The sequence below is a fragment of the Myotis davidii genome, unplaced genomic scaffold (genome assembly GCF_000327345.1).
Source record: "Myotis davidii unplaced genomic scaffold, ASM32734v1 scaffold1012, whole genome shotgun sequence".
NCBI lineage: Eukaryota > Metazoa > Chordata > Mammalia > Chiroptera > Vespertilionidae > Myotis > Myotis davidii.
In genome coordinates this window covers 1,944,559-1,966,856 of record NW_006283769.1, presented here as the reverse complement: position 1 = coordinate 1,966,856, position 22,298 = coordinate 1,944,559, and the positions used below count along the sequence as shown (strand labels likewise).

Genomic DNA, 22,298 nt, shown 5'->3' with positions numbered 1-22,298 from the left:
GCTCCGACCATGCTCCTTACTGCTCCGCCCTCTGCCCTGGGGGGTGGACCAGGGAGAGCAGCGTGTAGACGGCAAAAAACGGAGGGAGCTCCCGCGGTGTCCGTCTGATCTGAATGTGGGTAGAGCTCAATTATTCCGCCACCGGAGGGTGCGAAATGCTCCTTAATTTCGGATTTAGACTCCTCCTAGAATTTCTGATGGAATTTCCTTTAACTGGAAGTTAAAAGAGTCCCCCCACCCCACCCCATGCATCCTGGTCTAGCCATTGCCCCAAACTAGGGTTTTCTTTCGTCCTGTGGTTCTCTCTTGGAAGCCCGATTTTTGTTTCTTTTTTATCCTGTTGCTGTTAAAAGGGCTCGGGTTCTTCGCTGTTGTGGGCAAGGAGCCCTCGGGAAACTCACGGCTCCGCTGTTGGCAAAGCGACTGGCGAGGGAGGATAGCAGGTTGATGCCGCCAAAGACTGAAAGCAGTTGTTGCAAATTGTTCCCCAACCTGTGTTTTCCCGGTGCTGCCCCCTTTTGGACAACAGCTGCCCGTGCGCTGTCACCCTGACCCGCACCCGCCTACCCACTTAACTGTCCGGAACCACCATCCCAACCCCATGCCAATCTGTACCACGTTTCTGTTCATCCTTGTTTATTCCCAAAAGGAGAAGAAAGGGAATGTTTACGACTCTTGGGCTGACATGATTCTGTGTAACTTTGGATGTTATTTCTTCGAGAAACTTGAGTTTCCACAGCAGTAAGATGGCCATAATAGTCTGCCTGGTGTGGCCCAGTAGGTTGGGCATGGGCCCATGCACCCGGGGGCCGCCAGGGTCCATTCCCGGTCAGGGCACATGCCCGGGTTGAGCGGTAGGTCCCATTCCTGGAGGCGATGGATCTATGTTTCTCTCTTGCATTGATGTTTCTCTCTTGCCCTCCCCCTTCCTCTCTCTCAGCATCAATGAAAGCTTATTTAAAATGGCCATATTAGTTCCTACTTCGTGGAATGGCTAATGCCTGCAAAGTTGTAAGGGCAGAGCCTGGCACACAGCAAAGATTCACAGGTAACAGCTGTTGCTATCTCTACTACTGCTATTGCTGCTACCCGACATCACTCCCAGCTATTACACCTCCCTGAGCCCACTAAACCCTCGGCAGTCCCTGAAACACCTGCACTAACCTTAGTATTTCCTAAACAATAATTCAGAATTTCCAAAATGATTGTGGATCCCAGGCCTCCAATAATCCCCAATACCCAATCTCCTGATGTAAACATGTTTTCAAAATGTTTTTTCCTTAGAAATTTATGTCTTTGCTCCAAATTATTATACTATGATATTGTCTTCTTTTTATAATTCTTGTCTTATTAAATGTGCCGTTTTCAAGGGAAACAAATCAAAAAGTATATACTTTTTCAGAAAGTTAGTGAAAACTTGTTTCCCAACATAACAATAAAACAAAGTTTGCTAAAGATTGTACAGTTGAAATTTACTTTTAAAATACCTGCAAAAGACTATTTGAAAATCATCTTTACTCTAGTTGTTGAGTAGTAAACCCCTGGTTGGGGGGTTACAGGTGCCAATAGTTTTGGATCTTGCTTGGGGAACACCGCTTGGGAGTGTGCAATTTGAAGTCCTCTACTCTGGCCGAGGCTTGGTGGGGTGAGGGAGGGTGGGGGGCTACCAAGTATCAAGTGAGGGGCCAGTAAGGGGTAGAAGCTGATGGATTAAAGACTTATTGCTGGATTGCCCCCACTTCATGGGGTATAGTTAATTCTGCCTGCTCTGTGTCAAGATCATGTTGCCCACTTAAAGGCTTATGACTGGCCTCTACCCAACTCCCAATCGCCAGCTTGATTTATTTAATCCTGATTTATTCATTCTATCAGCTTCCAAGCTACCACTTACTCTCCCAGTTCAAAGCCTGTATAGGCTTCCTTGTTCTGAGTTCTCCAGCTGGGTCTTAGTACCGCCCTGTCAACTGACCTCCCGTCTCTTCCCAGGAGGTAGGGCAGACCTTGCAAACACACCCCAGTGCTTCCAGATCTCCCCCAACCCAGTTCCCCCGCTTTTCACTAAAGGGATGGTTTTTCCCCTCAAGCACAATTTTAGACCTGCTGTTCTAACTTGGACATTAAAGGCTTTTTATTAATGAGCAGCTGTTCACAGTTGAATACAGACCATAAAGTCACATTCATTTCATGATCAAGCAAAACAAAGCCTTGCAGCTCATCGAGTCACAGTCTTGAACAGATACATTTGAAAACAAAGGATTATCTGAGGATGATTTTAATGGCTTGTTTTATTGATCTTTTTAGTCTAGAGAATTTTGCTTTCTTTCAATATAATGCATTTTAATATTCTGGAAAATTATGATTTATTTTTTAATATCACCATTTAATAAGGTCAATTGCTTAATCGGAAAATATAGTCTGAAAAAATATTTTTATTTCTTTTCTACTAAAAGGAAAATTAACTTCTGTGAAGCATTCAAATAAATATTTTTCATCATAATATTACTACCACATATGTTCAATTAGTAGTAATTTTTATTGCTAAATACAGGAATAATTAAGAGTTTAACCAATTTCCTTCAGAAGAGGCCTGAATAGGAATGAATGAATGTAATGGATTGTCTTTTACTAGAAGTGAGTTCAAGTGAAAAGAGGGGGTAACCCATTCACATCTGTGTTCCAGTAGTGAAGTTCAGCAATGTCATTACCTCTTGGCTAATGTCCACATTGTTGTTGGAACTCTAATAAAGTTCAGCTATATTATGAGTTAAGTGGACCATCTGAGCAGGTCTGGTCATCTGAGGCCATTTATTATTTCTAAGGATAAATGTGTTGTGATGCATACAATCAACATAAAACAATCGTTTATAAAATGATCTATCTTGTATGTGAGCTGGAAACTTAAAAATAAAATAAAACAACACAAACCAACAATGGAAGCCTAATCCATTCAACTACAGTATGGTAGACATTGTGGCTTTTGCCTTAAACAAACCTGAGTCTGTTTTCTCATCTGCAAAATTTGGTTAATAATTCTAGTCTTGTGGATTTATTTTTACAAATAAGTGGCATAATATATGTGGAAATGTAGTGGCAACAAAGCAATAACACTGATGAGAACTTTCAGGCATACATGTTTATCATCTTTAAGTCCAGTAGAATCTACTTTTAGCTACAACAAGAAAAACAGAGGTGAATATTTCTCATCAGCAGCCAGAAATAGACATGTTTGTTAGTAACATATTTAAAAAAGGGAAAAGAGGAGGGAACACTAAACTTTGAAGCTATGATCTGAGTACATTTCCCCAACCCTTTGCCCCTTTGCCTGAAAGATAAGAGGGGGGAAAGCAGCTGTTAGAAGGAAAGCACCTGTACAGCCTACCCCTCCCGCTCCCTGCTTTTTCACTGCTCATGGGATATTTTCCTCATCAACAGTATGTGTTGCCAAGTTTCATCCGTTTTTTCTTCTCAGTGTCCATCATTTTAGCACACCAGCATTGTCATAATGATGTCCTAATGAGTATTTTATATTTTCCCCTTTCCCCTAAATCAGTTTGGTCCTTTGCTGTATGATTCATTTAAATATTTGTAAAATGCAAGACTTCTTCATGGTAAGGGTCCTGTTTAAAATAGATATTTGCCATTGTCCATCAATTCAAATTCACTTGGGAGAATACCAGTCTTGATTGTTGCTTTTAAACTCTTCATTTCGACCTGCTGCTCCTGGATCCCCCTTGGGCCACCTCTGGCCCTTGAACATATCAGACATATCAGCAGTTCTTGTTAAAGGTGTTTGTCTGTATATACTATACATTTTATACAGTGAAAATAACTTGCCTCCTCATCATGAAATATATCTTGCTGTGTTTTTATTTGAAATTAAATCCTTTATGAGTGAAAATTAAATATGGAAATTCTCAGCATAAAAAACTTAATGTGTTATATTCTCTCTTCCTAGGGAGAACTTATATCTATAAGGAATCATCTGCACAAAAACATAAATTACTCTAAAGGAAAATACTCTTGCCATGTAGCCAGACACACTCATAAATAACTTGCCCCAAAGGAATTAATTTTTCTGCTCGTAGGCACTGAGCCCATTACCATAGTAACCATAACTAGTTGGTCTATTACTGGGTGTGGATTTTATAGTACATGTTATTGGAAATGTTAAGTCAGTAAATCAGGATAAAGTGCAATTTCTGTACTATTTTGGAAGGATGTCTTTATCTCAAAAACGTGGCAGAGGAAAAGTTTCATTATGCTGCCTACTCATTTATTCATTTAAACAGTTTATTCTCACTTGCCATGGGCACAGTTTGTGCTAAGCATGTTAAGCTCCTTAACCTAAAGGAACTTCTCTAATAAACTCAGCTTGTTGTTGGTAAACAGAATTCATGGAACAACAGCTTTTTCCATAAGAGGCTTTCTAATCGTAGAATCATCTGATCGTAATAGAGTAGTGAGTAGGGCCAGCAAGTAAGGCGGTAAGAGATTGGCAGCTGGTCACACTGCCCACAAATATCCAAGTACTGGTTGCAACCCTATGGCAGGCCCCCTTTTGTCTTACACAGTGTGTCTGTAGCTACTCCCTCTGGGAAGATGAAGTTGGGGAACTACATCTTAATGTGTCTTTCACTGGAGATTAGGCATTTCTTGCAGCTAAGGCCACCCTCAGGAAGCTGAAAATGCCCCCTGATGAGCATGGAAGAAAAGTACAACCCTCCAACTATTTCAGAGAGGTTTCCCAAACCAAATATATAACGGATTCAAGTCAAGGATTAAGTATTTCTGTTTTGGTGATACAGGTAATAACTTCAAAGATGTCTGTGGTATTTTAAACTCTTTCCTTGCCTTGGCAATGTCCCTGCCCACCTCCCCCTGTAGGAAGGATTCCCTTTCAAACTTAGCCACCTTGGGCACATGATGAAACTAGGAGACATCTCAGTTGGGATTAGGATCTTTGCCAAATAATAGTGAAACTGTGAAAGAATAAGGGCTGGGATAATGCACTTCTTTGTCAGGGACCTTTTCAGCTGAGCTCCCAACCCTGTCCCTGCAAGGGCTGGCCTCTGTCCTCCAGATGCAAGGAGGCATCCTGCTCCATGCCAAAAGGAAAACAGGAAAAGATGAAGAAGGGGGAAAGGGTAATATCCACCTTTTAAGGAAAATTCCTAGAATATGCCACAAGGTCATCTCTGTATTTTTTGTAACTCACTGTACAGAAGTTAGCCACTCCTCATTGCAAGGGAAGCTGGGAAATAGTCTTTGTCCTAGGTGGCCCTGCACCCAGCCAAAGATTCTAATAATTAACACTCTCATAATGTTTATTACATACTAGGTACTGCTCTGCTGCAATAACAAGTCTAATGGTTTATTGGGCCAATGATTGACAGATATGGGCAACATTGTGGTCATAAAAATGATAGGAGTGGCTACCATTTACGGAGAGCTTGCCATCTGTTAGGTACTGTGTTAGGTGCTATATACATGCTATCAGTCCTCAAATACCACACTGCATGGTAGATATTTTCCACATTTTATAGGTAATGAAACTGAGAACGAAAGAGACCAAGAACTTGCCTGAGGGCATAGAGGTGGTAAAGTAAACTTAAAATTTGAACAGGAATTTGATATAAATATGTTTTCCTAAGAGCTCTTTTCACAATGGAACATTTTCCCATGTTTGAGGAAAAGTGGGGGGGGGGGGCAATTAAATGTTGGAGCTTGGGCTGTGGGGTTAGATTGTCTGGGTCTGAATCCCAGTTTACCATTAGAAGTTCTGTAGACTGGGGAGCATTTTACTTAATCTTTTCATATTTCAAATCTCCTCCTCTGGAAAAGGTGATAATAACTTCATTGTCCCTTATTCTTCTTTTTTACAGCAAACATTCGTCTGTCGCTCAGGGTCTGCTGGTCAGCCCTGGCTCAGATCCTGGATAGAACAGTACTTTTATGATTTATTCAACAGCTAAAAAGCCGCTTCACACATTAAAATGTATTTTAAAAAATTTGAACGTGACAGCCAGTTTATGAATGAAGGCAATGTGAAGCCATATTGCCTTTGGATTCTTAACAATTCAGGCATTTAAAAAAGTAGCAGTTAAAGTTGTAACTTGCCTGGCATAAAATATTACAGGTTTATACTATCTCTAGAAAATTTTATAAAAGCCGACAGCCAGAAACCTAAAGAAGTTAAATCAGAAACATTTTAATACTGTGGCTAAAAAGCAAAGTTTTAGAAATTTCTTTTTCTCTCCAATGACTTGTATTAGAAAACTTCTTTATTAAAAAAGCCATGGAAAATTTTAGACAAAAAATTACGAGTGGACTGAATTAAACTTGAGTAAGGAAAGACTACAGATGGTGTCCAATTCTGTGGCTTTCTCAATGCTCTGAAGGGAAGATTTTTGCATCTCTTCCAGAACCCGATGTAGGAATTTGTTCCGTAGATGCTATCACTGCGGTTTGTGGAATTCAGTTTTCTAACAGAAAGGAAGTATCAAGAAATGGAAGGCAAACTGGATTTGCATTTTTAAAAACCTGATATTTAAGACTTTCCTATCACAGAATGGGTGGGGAGGGGTTATTTGGTCTCTCTCCTCCTTCCCATTGTATTAGTAGAGGTTTCTCCCTCTCCAAGGTTGGAAGTGAGGGGAGTATGGAAGTCCTCAGTTAACCGGTGGTGTGGACTAGGCAAGGATCAGTGATCTCTGGGCATGAAGGGACTTTCATGTGTTCTTAGCATCTCATTGTCAGAGACCTCTTACCTGCAGTTTCTTTAAAATTGACACTATTTCTATTCCAGCTGTTTGCTTGAACTTTACCTGTAGTTGCGAGGCATTCCCTTGTCCTCTGGCAATTTCCTTTTCCTGCAGTCTTCTTCCCTTCCGGGCAGCCCTCCTGGAAAAGACCTGACTTCCTGTGCTCGCAAACTCTCTCCCCCATTCCTCCTCAAGGTCTCTGTCACAAACACGTACACACACAGAGCCCTCATCCGGTGCCAGGGACACACGTACACATTCTTTGCTCAACAAACTTACTTCCTAAATTGCAGCTTCAGCCATCTTCTCTCTGATTAGTCAGTTATGATGCTGACACCAATTTACTGTGTTCCCCAAAACCTCAGGGAACCCCGTATTAAGCTTTTCTTGGGGCCTAATTTAAGTCCTTTTCTCTTGACTTGGCATCCGGAGCCAGAATCTTCACTCCCTCCTAGTATAGTCATCACAAAGAATTGCTCTTCAAAAATCTCCCTCTGATCTTCTACTCTTTTAGGCCACTTTCTTAAAAAGTTTTACATCTTAGTTTGGTGCCTCCCTTTATAATTTGCTATAGCCAAAACTCCTGTTTTGACATCTGGTCAAAACTGCATCCCTGGGACATACATACAGAATAAACCCAAGCCTCTCTGACAACATGGCACAGAAGACTGCTGCCCTTCCCTTCCTGCTTTTCCTCATGTCATATTTAGTGCTCCGTAGCATCAGACCACTGGCTGATCTGCCCACAATCCATGCTTCATCCCTTAAACAGCAAAATAGCACCTACTAGTGCCAGACATGTTAGGTAGCAGGAAGAAACGCTGAGTAAGGGAGAGCTCCTGCCTTAAAGGTACTCGCTATCAAGTGGTGTTTCAGCCCTTGTTCTTGCCACCACACCTTTCTGCGTCCACTCTTCCTTGGCTGATCGCATGCTTTATTCATATATCACCTTTGGAAGCTGTCCCCCATCCATCTCTATCCTCACTGGATGTCCCCTCGCCCCAGCTAAGTGCCCCTCTAGCACCCTCAGTTCTCTCTCTCACACACCATGTTGTATCAATATTACCTTTTTTCAACTACTATTTCCTGAACTACCCTGTGAACTCTTAGAAGGCAGAGATGGCATCTTAATCCTTGTAGTCTTCTCACTAGAGTGCCTGGTGTCTAGTTGATGCTAACTAGATGTATGTTTGACTGAATGAAATGCCACATTTATCCAAAGATATCTGGATTTACCACCTGGTAAGTGTTTATATTTTTTCTGTTAAGCAAGATTAACTATGACCTGGGGGCAAATATTCTAGGAAATGTATACAGAAGAAAAAGGTCTGGGCTTCCTTGAATTCCCTCCGCTGTTCCTCATGCTTGCTGAGTGTCTCTTGTTGGAAGGTAACTTTTGTGGGTACCAATTCTACTAGCTCTGAACATGGCTTCAGTGCTTTCCTTGGGAGTTCTTCCTCCAAAATAAGCATTCCATTTAAAATTTTCTGAGTAAAGGGTACAATTTTTCTGGTATGAGAGCTTTTGGTTGACTTAGCTACATTAATCTGTGGCTTTTTGGCATGATCTCATTTTATCCTCTTGAAATAAGTGTCTCTTCTGGTGTAGCCTGGGATTGAAGAAGATCACACTCTTAGGAGTGGCATTTTTGACTGGGAAGGAGGAGTAATCAGAGAAGGAGTTTGGACTTACTAGTATTCCCAAAGCTTGTTCCATGGATACCAAGAAAACTCTTCTTAGAATACTGGCCAGCAGTTGGCAGGCCCCAAAAATTCAGAACGATCTAGAATTCCTGGAATTACTAGGGATCTGAAAAACAGCAACTTAGTCTGTAAAAGATCTAAAACAGTCTCATTTCCCCCAAGTTCTTAGAAATTAGAATGGCTTAGATCATTGGAATAAGAGCCTCATGGATGGACGGAGAAACTCAGATCCCTCAGTATGTATAAAAATTCAAAGTACTTCTAATCAGATCTAAAGAGGTTAAATCAAAATTAGACAAGCTCCTTCAACTATGTAAAGGATTCTATGATTTGTAGGGATATCTGGCAGCAAGGTGGCATTTCTGCTTCTAAATAAAAGATTTCTGAAAATTAAAAAAAAATTAAATCAGTACATACACATATAAGGAATCAAAAGAAATTTATATTTTGAAGAAATTTGATTTTTATGATTAAAGTTAATACATTTTATATATTATAAAAATATTTCAGCATATTTTTTAGACTTTCTTGTTGGACAACAAAATAGTTCAGGGGAAAAAAAAGTAGTTCTTATATTTTTGTTTTCAGCCTGTTCTTCAGAATAGCACTTCAGTTGTTTCCTGAAAAGTAAAAACATACAAATACATATTTTAAAAGTAGTAGTAACATAGAGTATGATTCAAAATGTTCTTAAATTTTAACTTGTCTAACTAGTATAGTTAATAGGGCAAAAGTAGTAGGTGAAAATATTTTAAAGTTTATCAATTTAATATTAGAATCAATAATGTGTTCTTTTTGTGGAACAGTGGAAAGAGAGTAGTGGTGCGTATACACAGTATTTTATTTTTCACACTCCATTTTTTTCCTTTTATTTAATGGAACTTCATGTCTCTTTTAAAAGTAAAATATTATTAATTTGGAATGCAAAGTTATATGTAAAAACCAGCATTTCATTGCGTTAATGGTTGCTAACGTCTGAATGTATCCCCCTCAAATTTATTTGTGAAAACCTGATGTGATGGTATTTGGAGGTGGAGTCTTTGGGAGGTGCTTAAGTCATGAGGGTGGAGCCCTCATGATGAATGAGTTTAGTACCCTAATAAAAGAGATACCATGGAACTCCCTCACCCCTTCTGCCAGGTAAGGATACAGCCAGAACAGACTTCCAGCCTTCCAAATTGTGAGAGAGAAATTTCTGCTGTTGATAAGCCATCCAGGCTGTGGTATTTTGCTATAGCACCTTGAATGGACCAAGACCAAGGGGTTTTAAATCATCTTATGTCTTAATTGAAGAATGATAGATTATTTAGTAGCAAAGAAGAAGCTGTTGATTAACATTTTTATCTGGAAAAAAAATCCTTAAAAAAATGCCAGGAACAATATCATTTACTCATTGAGGTAGGATAGTAAGAAGCTAGGGAGAGAGTTGTATTCTTTCTGCATTAGCTGCTGGGCCAGTAGAATGTAAACATGAAGATGCTAGTGTTACTTTGCCAGGAGGGATGGTGGTGTTGGTGGAGAGCCTACCTAGGAGTGGATCTACTACCAAAGTGAATGAAGCCAAGAGATGGGAGAGAGACAGCTTCTGGAAGACATCATTTGAGTCCTTGGGTCTACCGGAGGCAGAAATTAGACTACTTCTGGACTTCTCAGTTAAGTGAGTTCACATTACTGCCCAAGCCAATTCGAACTAAGCTCCTGCCCCCTCGTAACCGAAAACGAGTCCTGACATTACCTGCACTTCACATTCCGCACATTCCTCTATGCCACCGCGTAAAGTGAGTAACATTTCCTGGAGGTTACTACTTTCTCACTGGCTGAGACCATGTCTTCGAGCCCACAGTGATACCATGCACACGTGTGGTGCGCTGTCTCTATTAAGTAACCATTTACTGGTAGCTCAGTATGTGGAGACGTTCATGACATAAAAAACCAACTGTGCTTACCTAGATTTATGTTCAAAGTCAAAACTGCAGCCATAAATATTTCCAGGAGCAACACTCTTCCCAGCAGACAGCTAATCGCTGTAGTCATCGTCTGAGCAGCGGTGCCCACAGTGGATGCTCTGCTGCTGCCACTGCTGCTGCTGCTGCTGCTGCTGCCACTGCTGCCGCTGCTGCTGCCACTGCTGATGCCACTGCCTCCCCCGCCACTGCTGCCTCCGCTGGAGACAGACTGCGCCAGGAGGCTGAAAGCCCTGGATTCCACCCGAGCAACATTATCCAGAATAAATTCAATCTTATAATTTTTCCCTAGGAAAAAAAAAATCATCGTGGTGTTTGACTTCCTTTTATTGATTTTCATACACTGCCAATTGGGTTTTCATTGACTTACAATAACGTATGATTCCTAACACAGTATTTTTGAAACTGAGTCAAACGAATTAGTGTAAGTATAAACCAGTGTAGAGAGGGTCTCTGAGTTTGAAGAGTTCAATCTTCCCATCAGCTATGGGCAGGGGCACTCTGGCGAAATTTTCTTTCTGTAGCATCAGTGCCCACGAGAGAGGCTGTTTGAAATGAGGGACAATAGGGACTGGAGGTGAAAGTGCTGAACTCTGCTTCATCCCTATGGACTTGACCGAAACTGGAGAAGCCTCAGCCTCACTTGAAAAAATAGTACAATAAACACCCATATGTCCTCCACTTAGTTCAACATTTTTTTTAACTGTTTCCCACATTTGCTTTAAGTCAGATAATACTTTTTGTTGCAAAACTGTGACCCTTTCCACTTACCCCAGGTACACAAGCTTAACGAAACACTTGTTAAATCTTTTTAGAGAGTGAAACATAGAAAAATAAAATCACCCAAATGTTTTTTTAATCCACATGTTAAATCTTCCCACAGTTTTGAATATGATATCAGTATATTTTTCCTTAACATAATTTATTCTGGGACTACTGTTATCATGATTAAGTGGTTACCACACAGAACAGACTTTGCAATACTTACAGACCTTGAAGTTTTATTTCCTTTTTTTTTCTATTTTTTTTTCTAAAAATATCATTTCTGTTTTCACTCTTCCTTTCTTTTTTAGGGAGAGAATTTGATTAGTTCTTGACCACATTGTGTTTTCATAAACAACAACAATGTGTTCTACGACCTTCAAGATGGTCGGCCATTGCTCTATAGACTTCTATCGCTGTTAAAATTCACGACAATAATGGATTTGTCTTACCTTTTATTCACTTTGAAAAACAGAATTTTTGTGGCAGGTGTATTTTTTTCTTAATGATTTTTATGTGTAAAGAAATTAAGTTTTGCCCTGACCGGTTTGGCTCAGTGGATAGAGCATTGGCCTATGGACTGAAAGGTCCCAGGTTAGATTCCGGCCAAGGGCATGTACCTTGGTTGCGGGCACATCCCCAGTAGGAGGTGTGCAAGAGGCAGCTCATCGATGTTTCTCTCTCATCGATGTTTCTAACTCTCTATCCCTCTCTCTCTCTGTGAAAAATCAATAAAATATATTTTTTTAAAAAAAGAAATTAAGTTTTTCTTTTTTCTCCTGAAGAACTATGAGGAAACCTACACTAGCCTTAGTGGAGAGGCTACTCCTTGTAGAACTGAAGAATCCAGACAAAAACCAGAATCAAGACCTTAGGGCTATCACTCCAATGAAGCAAACCCAGCAGAAGCTTCAGACATTGTGGAGCAGAGATGAGCCCTCTTTGCCCAAATTCCTGACCCACACTATTGTGAGCAAATGAAAAGGCTGTTGTTTAAGCCGTCAAATTTTGGGCTGACTTGTTATGCAGTAATAGAAACTGAAATAAGCACTAAATATTATATAGGCTGCTAGGTCAACATGTTTCAAATGTTATATTCATCAGTAAGACTATTTTTACCCAGGTTATACTCAGAGATGGAGTCTCAGCTGCTTACTCTCTTCTTCTTCTGTCCTTTTCTCACCTACTGTTTACTTCCCTGTTTTCTGTGTTAGAAACCACAGCCCATACCCAGGTGGCCCTGCTTTGCTCTTTAGAACGCTGTAAGTAGAAGAGTGCAGGCCGCCATGCTGTCGGACTATCGTCTGATCTGCAAGGGGATTTCCCACAGTGCAGCAACTGTGGGCTCTACTAGAAAGAGTTACAGGAAAGATGCTTTGTTAATTTTCTCAGATGTGCTTTAAAATTGTTAATCTACAAACTGCCTAACTGACCTAAAGACAATGAAGAGATGACTATGCTTGACCTTCCTTACTGTCCACAACCAGGGAACTGAGGCCCTACACTTGGGAGAGAGAGAGAGAGAGAGAGAGAGAGAGAGAGAGAGAGAAAGAAATTAGGAGCAGCAGCTCTTTCTCTATAGCAGGTCAGATAGACACTCCAAAGAGGCTTTGAACTCTGAAAGACAATTTACTGTATAAAATGAGAGTGCTATTTTGTTATCATGACAAAATGCCCAAACCTAGATCATTGCTTCAGCGCTCCAGTGACCTGGTTACTTTGGAGCGTTGCTATTTGGAAGTGGTACTTTGAAGACTTTGGTCCCTAGGTCAGGCCTTTGCCACTGGCCACTTCTTGAGTCCACCTTCCTGGGGTGGTGGACAACCTGCTGTGCAGGCAGGGCTCTTGCAGGTGCCTCTTTTCCCAGTCCTACCACCATTTAGGCGGACTGTTCAAGAATTTGGCTCTGCCCTTAACCAGCAAGCGTATGGGGTACTCAGGGTTCTTGTCCAAGAGCACAACGTTGAGCCCATTGCCATTTGATCCTCATCAAACACAAGGTTGAGATACTGCTGCCTAGTAGGCAGACCAGATTGTCTAGTGTAGGTCATTATCAAAGCACGAGGAAACAAAAAATAAGGAAAAGATTCTTCTGGAATGATTTTAGTAGTTGATATTTAGTGATTATGAAAAACATCAGATGACTTAGAATTATTTTACTTATTGTACTCTTTATTTTTACTTTTATTCTGTGTGTGTGTGTGTGTGTGTGTGTACTTTTGAAATAACAGTGGTAAGAGTGCTTTTCAGAAGTTAGGCTATAAAGGTCTTAAAAGGGTCCCAGATCGAGGTAAACAGATTAATGGAGGTCTGTCTCAAGTATAAGCTGTTTATCCATTTCATTGTTTTAGGTACTTTATAATCTATCACCAATAGGATCTGTTTTTGGACATAGCATTTTGGCCTCAGAAGAAAGGCTTTTACTAACTGTAAAAGCCTTCACCATCAACTCGAACAGAGATCATATAAGAAACATCACTGTGGAAGTATGACTGTATTTACTGTAACAATGTTGAGATATCACTTAGTAAAGATTCATTGGATATGCTTTATGAGAATCTTTATTCTGATCTCAGAGCAACTCCTGCACAGGGTGTTAAGATTATGTGATCCTATCTTATTTCTTTACTTTGAAAATCTGTTAATTGCTTATATTATAAATGTAATAATACATATTTAGTGAAAATTAGACAAATGTGCAAATGGATAAAAATAGGAATCAGGAGATAATTGTGATGCATATCCTCAAATTGCCTGTTTAAATTTCTTCCATTGCTTATTTTAATTTCTAGTTTGTTTTGCATAGTAAATATATTTTTGTAAGCTAGACTAAATGTTTTCTGAAAAGTCGAGTATAGGGTTCTGATTTCTATAATTTATTGAACAGCATATTATAGGATGCTTTGTTCAATTATAATGTATGTGAGGATTCAAAATAGTACGCTCACCTGTTCTAAGAAGAGTAAGGTCCGTGTAGTTGGCCCAACAGCTGCTAAATGGAATTGTTGTATTTCCACCAAGACCACTGATTTGGTTATTGTTGGAATCCTTTAGTATGGCCTTCAAAGTCAATGAAGTAATCCCAACTGATACACAATTACCCTAAAGAAAAAAAACCTAAATGTAGAGAATTCTAAATGCCCTGTCCCATGCTTTTTTTTAAAAAAAAGATATGTGAAACTTTATCTTTAAAAATGCCTCATTACAAATTTAAAATCAGTAGAAGTATTTTTTTCTACACAAAGAATTCACAAATATGGGCACTGGAGCAAATTCATGGAAAAGAAATATTTTTAAAGTAGTACTAGACAATATCCATACAAAGCAGTCTGACAGTGCAATCCTCAGGTAGGCAGAGTACCAGGATTAGTGAAGTTGGCTCACCCTCCCGAATTTATAGCTTAATTCTTCCACCTAAATGAAACTTTGAGTTATAACTTACGTCAGGATCTACTGCCTTTACTGATGGCTGCTGAGAAAGAGGCTGTCCCAGCTGCGCTGCCACTGGTTGACTGATCACTGAGAGCGAGGACACAACGGCCACATGATGAACAAGAAATGCAAACCTTTCCACTGGTTGGGCAGTCACCTGTGAATGGTCACGAGTGATGGAGTGGTTTTCACACGATAAACTGCATTTAGTAGCAAAATCATCTTAACCAAGCTAAGTATAATATTCATTTTTATTTTAAAACGTTAATATGTGCAAATATTATTATAATATCTCCTCTAGATCAAATTCATGAAGCACTGTTGTAAATATTCAAGGCAAAGCACATTTTATTCCAATAAATAATTTTTTAGAAGACAGGCTCCTTTTTAACCTACTTTATCATTTTAGTGATACCATATAAAATATCCAATAATAAATTAGACATGCCCTCTAAATTAGTCTTGAAATAGAAAAAAAATTGAAATAAGAAATTAGCAACAATGTTTTAAGTAGCGAAAGTGCATTTTTCTAGTTGTATTTTCTTACCTTAATCCATTCAGAATCACTTGAGCTAGGAATGGGATTGATAATCGACATGGAAGAGACATTAAATCCAAGGGTACTACTGGTTTTTCCTAAAATTACAGCTTGTCCGAGAGAAGCAGCAACTTCTTGGAGTTCAGATAATTGCATCTGACCTATGAGGAAACAGTGTTATGACACAAGGATTATAAGGAAGTGGCATTGTGAGAACACATGACAGTTTTTCACTTAAGTTTTTGTTTGTGCTGCTCCATCCACATTATAGAATTCTATAGCTTCCTAACTGTGCATAAGCTTAACGTGACAGTCATATTAACGAAGGTAGGAAACTGAAAAGCTCAGTAGAGTATATTTTAAAGCTGTAATTAAAGAAAAAACAAAGGTAGATAAAATAGATATAAGAAAAAATGAATAAAAGCATAATGGGAAAATGTGTCTCAATTTTATATTTTCCCATGTCATCCTTTGTGTAGAAGTGGAACACTATCATGCCTGTCTTTCATCACTTACTATTTTTTTAAAAAAGAGTGTCATTTTGGGATGAAAGAATAAAATTCATAGTATGTATATTAATAGTTGCTACATATATTAAATTACTAACAAAGGGTTACTTTTTCTGGACATTGATGATTTTCAAGGTTAATCTGAACCCTGGGTAGTTACTATACTCTTTTTCTAGCTTGGCAGCGCCTCTTAAATCGACTTGTCTCCATAACGCTCCTTGTGAAGCGGCACCTCTATTCGCTGTATTTCTTTAGTCAGGGATATTTGCTTCTTCTACTTCACCCGTCACCTCTCCTTCACACCATCTCATCAGTTACCAATTTCTAAATCTCTCTGTCCCGCTGTCAGCATCCCAGTGAAAGCCATCATCAGTGGACTCACTAGAAGAGCTTGAAACTGGCTTACTTGAATCTATTCTCTCCCCCTTCCACTCCATTCTATACATTCCACTGTATTTTGTGATCTTTTAAAAAACCAACTGTCACCGAGATAACGTTTTGGTGTACTGTGGGCCTCGCCAACCCCTTGTTCCTAGACATCCAGCATCTTCCGCATCCAGAGTCCTGCCTGGAGGATTCTGACCACTGAGTTTCCTCCATTAAGACTCGGCAAGGAGGCCATGTCCTAGGCCAGCAGGTCTTACATTTGAAAATCACAGTCTTAGGGAATTTTAGTTCCTGTCAATTTAAAAGGTCTCTTGTGGTTGACTAAGACTCTTCTGGACAAATGCTCAGTCTATAGATTCCCCTCTTCCCCCCACTTCCTCTGTGTATTCTCCAAGACAGCCTCCCAGGCAGGCGGGTTCATGTGACCTAACGGTAGCAGTACGAGGGCGCTTCATGCCCATACACTACTATTGCCACCTGCCCTCACTGGATTTTGGTATGGAGTGGCAGGTCTGACCTGGTCTGCCCTGTTAACAGATACTCTGACCATTTGGCATGTGAAGGCATCCATTTCTGTAGACTGCCACCTGGAAACCAAAGACCTTAACTTGAGGAGCTCTCATTTCTGACCTCAGGTCTCTGTTTATTCAGAGGTTCCTCAGTACTTAAGGACCCTTTTTTAGGAAACCTGGCAACGTCTGGGTATCCCAACACTATGTGAAGACTGTGGGAGCCAGGGGGCTGCTACATGCACATCTTTTTGCCATTTCCCAGTATTTTTCTATAATGTTGCTCCATGACAAATTGTAGGCTTTCCTTGAGTCTTAAAACTTGTATCCCAGCAAAGGTCTGGGAAAAATGCCTTGGTCTGTCTCTCCCTCTACCCCATGTCCAGTTCTTAGACTATGTGTACCTAACTAGATAAATCTGACTAACAAGGTAAAACTGCTTTAAGGGGATAGAGGTTGGGAGGGCTTGTGTGTGAGGAAATTTAGATCACATATAGAAAATACATCATAGTTTCTTTGGATATTTGAGTGGCTAGTATGCTAAATATTGGACCCCAATACATGTAAGGGCTAACCAGGATTTCTAAGAGTCGGTGAGCAATTTGTATATGAACCATGGACCCACTACAACTCCTGGGTTAAATTAACAGACTCTCTTGGGTCCAAAGCCATGACCCTGCCAACACAGGAATTACAGGGTTGGTGAAGGGAAGTAACCTATGACAGGGCAGAGAACATCATGAGAGAACTGGTTATCATTCAAGGCTGTGCTTCCAGTTTTCTTCAACAAAGAGAAGTGATCAGCACCTCCCTCTACTCATGCAAGCCTTTCCACAGGCGTATCCCCACAAGGGAAGAACCTCTTGCCGGCCTAACTGGTGGAATTCCAGAATGGCAGTGTGGCTCATGTAGAGTCAAAACAAACCTGCTGGGGAAATGAGTGATGACCCCTAGTGGCAGAAGGTGAGATCTTCACCCGCTACACAGGTTTACCCATAACAATAGCAGGTTGGGAATTAGCCCCTTGGGATTAGCAGCAGGAGGCCAGGAAGGTTCAGTGGCCTCTGGAGAGGCTTGTGCAGAGCAGAGAAGACCATTCATCTTGTAGCAGAGACTGATAAGTCCGGAGGGCAGCGTGAGGGCTTGAGGTCATGAAGGGCCCCTTGGGATTCAGACGCCAACTTTAACAGACTGAACAGATGGAGAGGAAGAAAACCTGAAGACTGAACATTTACCCACCCAGATACCAAAAAGGAGTCACTCTAAGGAAATAATTTAAAGCAGCAAAGACACCTGTTACGGGACAGTTGAGCTTATTTTTATCTGATACCTAGAAAATGAGGGTCTGGAGAGTGAGGGACGGCCAAAGGGTTGATGGCTGGTGAGGCTGATTAGAGTAACATAGGAAAAAAGACAGAACATATGCTTGCATATTTGCACTTGTTGGGTCAATCTGTGACTTTGCTATGGAAATCTATTTCACCACTCCACTACTCTTTCCTTAGGAGAACATATCCACAGTCCTTCAGCTTATGAACAGGAGAGCTCCTTTTGGTTTCCCACTATCTAGCACCTACTGCTCAACCTCATCTCCAGCAGCTCGCCTTTCCTACCTCCTTCCACTGCAGACCTATTGGACCTTCCCAATTCTTCTAAAGCATCAAACTCTCAGCAACTACTCCTCAGCCTTGAACGTTCCTACCCCCCTATTTTCATGTTTAATCTCTCAAGCTGTAAGAGACGACTTCTTTAGGTCACTTCTCAGATCTTTTATATTAGGTGAAATCCTTTGGTTGAATTTGTTAATTGCTACAATAATAAAATAGAGGCTCAAATTCCTTCATCATTCCAAAATAGGTTGGGATTACAGGAGCAGGGCAGGAAAAGGGGTCTCTAGGCCCTCACAGGGTTCAGGATGTAGAGTTGGTGGGATTTCCGGAGGTCATGCTTACCAGGCCTTGATAAGGTTACTTGTGGGTGTGGATTTGGTAACTGCATTGCTCTACCTCAAAGGTCAACTACTCGTACCTGCGGTGTCATTGGTTATGAACTGAGGGGGCGGATCTCCGATCTCCAGTTGAACCGTGAGTCCCATGGATCTCTTCTTGCGCACACTGTCCCCTCCTATTACTTTGCTGATACGGATTTTGTCCCTTGGTATCTTTAGGAACAAGGCAAGATTCCTAACTAGATTATGAGAGCTATAAAAGTCCTCTTCTGTTACAGCAGGTATTTGGAAAGAAACAAATATGACCGCGGTGGTATGGATTTCAACAGGCATGGTTCCTTTAACCAAAAGGTAAAGCATCTGGTAGGTTCTATCAAAGTAGTTTTCACCAAGGACAGTGGAATTCAGGTTAGGAAGGAATTGCTCTATGGAGGAAAAAAAGTCAAAACAGCATGGTTATGCATATTCATATGATCACAATTACCATGTAATATTTAATATTTGTTTAAATTTATGAAATTCCAAAAAGTTCACCATTATCATTCTTTCATAAGAAAGTATGCATCTTAAAAACACATATAGAACTAACAAGCAAAATTAAAGTCAATCTTTTAAATAATACTGATTTTAATCATTATATGTTAAATTTTTTAAAAAGTTTTAAAAATTTATTAAAAGCAATTAATTTAGAAAACAATAATCATTGGTTCATTAAATTTACTTTAAAAATACTATAGACACAATATAAATGAGAAATAAAATCTAATTATGAACCCATAATTATAATTGTATTATAGCACTATTTACATGTCCAGAATTTTAAAGCCTTGACCAAAGGCATTTGATAATTTAAAAAATGTAAATTTAACTTTAGGAGCCATCTAGTTTGTGCAGTGCTATATACCAAATCTTGAGGAAAATTTTTAATTCAGTGCTTCTATTTTTACCAAGAAAAATATTATGTAACACAAATGAAATATACATCAAAACATCCCAGAAGGCCCTGACCGATTTGGCTCAATGGATAGAGCGTCAGCCTGCAGACTGATAGGTCCCAGGTTCGATTCCAGTCAAGGGCATGTACCTGGGTTGTGGGCACATCCCCAGGAGGGGGTATGCAGGAGGCAGCTGATCCATGTTTCTCTCTCATCAATGTTTCTAACTCTCTATCCCTCTCCCTTCCTCTCTGTAAAAAATCAATAAAATATTTTTTTTTTAAAAAACAAAAACATCCCAGAAGAATCTTACATGAAATAGGTTTACATTTCAGTCTGGAAAATATTTGGTTAATGCAAAACAAATGCTATTAGGGAAGCAAATTTTGTAAAAGTGATTGGGATTATTATATACATTAAAAATGAATGACCATACAAGGGTGTGAAAAAGTAGGTTTACAGTTGTGAGTACACAAAACAGTTTATTCTTATATTATTATTTATTAATTATTGTATTATATTCCATGCAAACAATTGTAAACCCACTTTTTGCCAACCCCTGTATATACTATTTTATGGCACAGTGTCAATAGTAATAATGTTTAAGAGGTAATATATCTACTAAAATGTATTAAGCCCTGACAAAAGGTTGAATTGTATAATAGTACTGCCGTAAGAGGTGCAGATTTTTACCACATTTCATAGTGAGACTTACTAAGAAAAAGAAATGAAAATGTTATAAAGAAGAGGGTCTTCCTTATGAAAGTACTAGACATTCATAACAATGGCACTAAGGAGCCATTTCATTGTTACTATATATTATTTAATACCTACTAGGATATATATAATGTGTACTGTATTTTTCTGAGTAAATACCTGTGTGTAGATGTCTATTGAATTCACAGTGTTTCTGTTGGGGGTTCCATACTGTATCTTTGGGGCAGACCAATGCATTGTTCACATAGACATCCAAACGCTGCAGTGTGGAAAAAAAAATTCCTACCAGAACAGCCTGTTAAAAGTGAACACATTTTTACATCTTAAAAAAACAATGAAACAAAATATTTAGAATATCAGCACTGAAAAAATAAATGTCCTTGAACTATATCCACTTTCTGCAAAAAATTAAAACTAAATTTTATGGACTTAGGATAAATATTGAGCTAAAATTATTAAAGGGACTTACATTCAATCGTTCATAGAGATGTTACAACTTAATTGATAATTCTCAGTAGGAAAGTGTAATGTAAGAAAGAAATTAATGAGGAGAATCTCTAAATTAAAGAAAGGGCCTCTTTAAAAGCTAATAGAGTTCAATGCACACTTTCCACTCCAGGGGCAGAGGAAATGGGGAACTTAGTACTCTGTATAATGTAATCACACAAAATTAGTTACTTAATTTTGAAAAAAAATGCTTATTTCCGAGACACACATGGTAGTAAGACTAATAGAAATTAGCCCTAACCTATTTGGCTCAGTGGATAGAATGTTGGTGCACAGACTGAAGGGTCCCAGGTTCGATTTTGGTCAAGGGCACATACCTTCGTTTCAGGCTGTATCCCAGACCCTGGTAGGGGCATGTGTGGAGGCAACCAATCAATGTGTCTCTCTCACATTGATCTTTCTCACTCTCTGTATCTCCCTCTCCCTCAACTCTCTAAAAATCAATGGAAAAATATCCCCCAGTGAAGATTAAAAATTTAAAAAAACTAATAAAAACCAGCCCAAGCGACTCTCCTCTTTGATTCAATTTTGTTCATTTTCCATGTTTATATTCCTCAAATCTCATGCTGTCAAATGTAATCATAAAGTAAGAAGACTGGCTTTTGCAGGACAGGAAGGAAAATTCTTTTGAATTGTCTACAGAGGCTCAGAATATTCACTGTCACAATACTTCGTAGTTGCATTCTTAACTAAAAATATTCTCTTTTATTCAAAAATTGAGTGTCTATCTGAGCCAGGCATTATTCTAGGAGCGCTCAAAAGTCCCTGCCCTATTTAAGTTTACATAGTAGAGTGAGGAGACAGAGAATAATTAATAGAAATAATAAAAAGCAAAGTATCAAACAGGTTAGAAAGTGATAAGTGCTATGTAGATCAGAATGTAAGTAACGGGTAGAGCCTAGAAGAAGGGTAATCAGGGTAGGCTTATGGAGTGAATGGGAGTTGAGGAGATGGGGGAGTTAGCCACCTGGGGTGGAATGTTGGAGGCAGACTCAACATCTGAACACAGGCCCTTGTGGTAGCATATCTGGTGTGTTGAGGACAGCAAGGAAGCCCAGTGTGGCTGGAGGAGTAAAATAAGAAGGGGGAGAGCTAAGGGGGAGATTCTCATTCGGTTTTGTAAGCCCCTGTGAGGACTCTGACTCTTGGGCAAAGACCAATAGAGAAATTATTGTAGGGTTTGGGGCAGAGGAATGATCTAACTGGCTTACATTTTGAGAGTCCCTCTGTGGTTACTGAGGTGAGAATAGACAGAAGAGGGGCAAAGATAGAGCAGGAGGAGGAGTTGGGAGGCAATCACCTTCATCCAAGGAAGAGATAATGTTGGCTCAAACTGGATGGTAGCAGTGGAGATGGTGAGAAGTGCTCAGATTCTGGAGATTAGGGAGGGAGACTCAACTGGTTTCGCAGATGGATTGGATGAGGAATGTGAGAGAAAAAGAAGAATCAAGACTAGATTCCAGTTTTTATCTTGAGCAACCAAAAAACTGGGATTGCTGTCACCTGAGAAGGAGTGGGTGTCTCCTTTCATTACTCCTCTCTTTGCTTCATCTCATCAGTATCCTTTCTTCACATTCCTAATACTCTTAGACGTCCACGTCTCATATTCTTAGAAAAAAATCTAAG

At 39.7% G+C, this 22,298-nt stretch overlaps 1 protein-coding gene across 1 annotated transcript in view; it reads right to left on the bottom strand.

The window, feature by feature from the left end:
• Positions 1 to 9,548: 9,548 nt before the first annotated feature.
• Positions 9,549 to 22,298, bottom strand: part of PKHD1L1 (polycystic kidney and hepatic disease 1 (autosomal recessive)-like 1) — a 121,894-nt gene continuing 109,144 nt past the window's right edge. Inside the window, exons 70-75 of the mRNA XM_015566133.1 lie at positions 20,325 to 20,460; positions 18,594 to 18,938; positions 15,170 to 15,321; positions 14,633 to 14,779; positions 14,139 to 14,292; positions 9,549 to 10,716 (exon numbers count right to left, since the gene is read on the bottom strand). Coding sequence (XP_015421619.1) covers positions 10,382 to 10,716; positions 14,139 to 14,292; positions 14,633 to 14,779; positions 15,170 to 15,321; positions 18,594 to 18,938; positions 20,325 to 20,460 — 1,269 coding nt within the window. The 3' untranslated portion in view covers positions 9,549 to 10,381. The remainder of the gene's footprint in view (positions 10,717 to 14,138; positions 14,293 to 14,632; positions 14,780 to 15,169; positions 15,322 to 18,593; positions 18,939 to 20,324; positions 20,461 to 22,298) is intronic.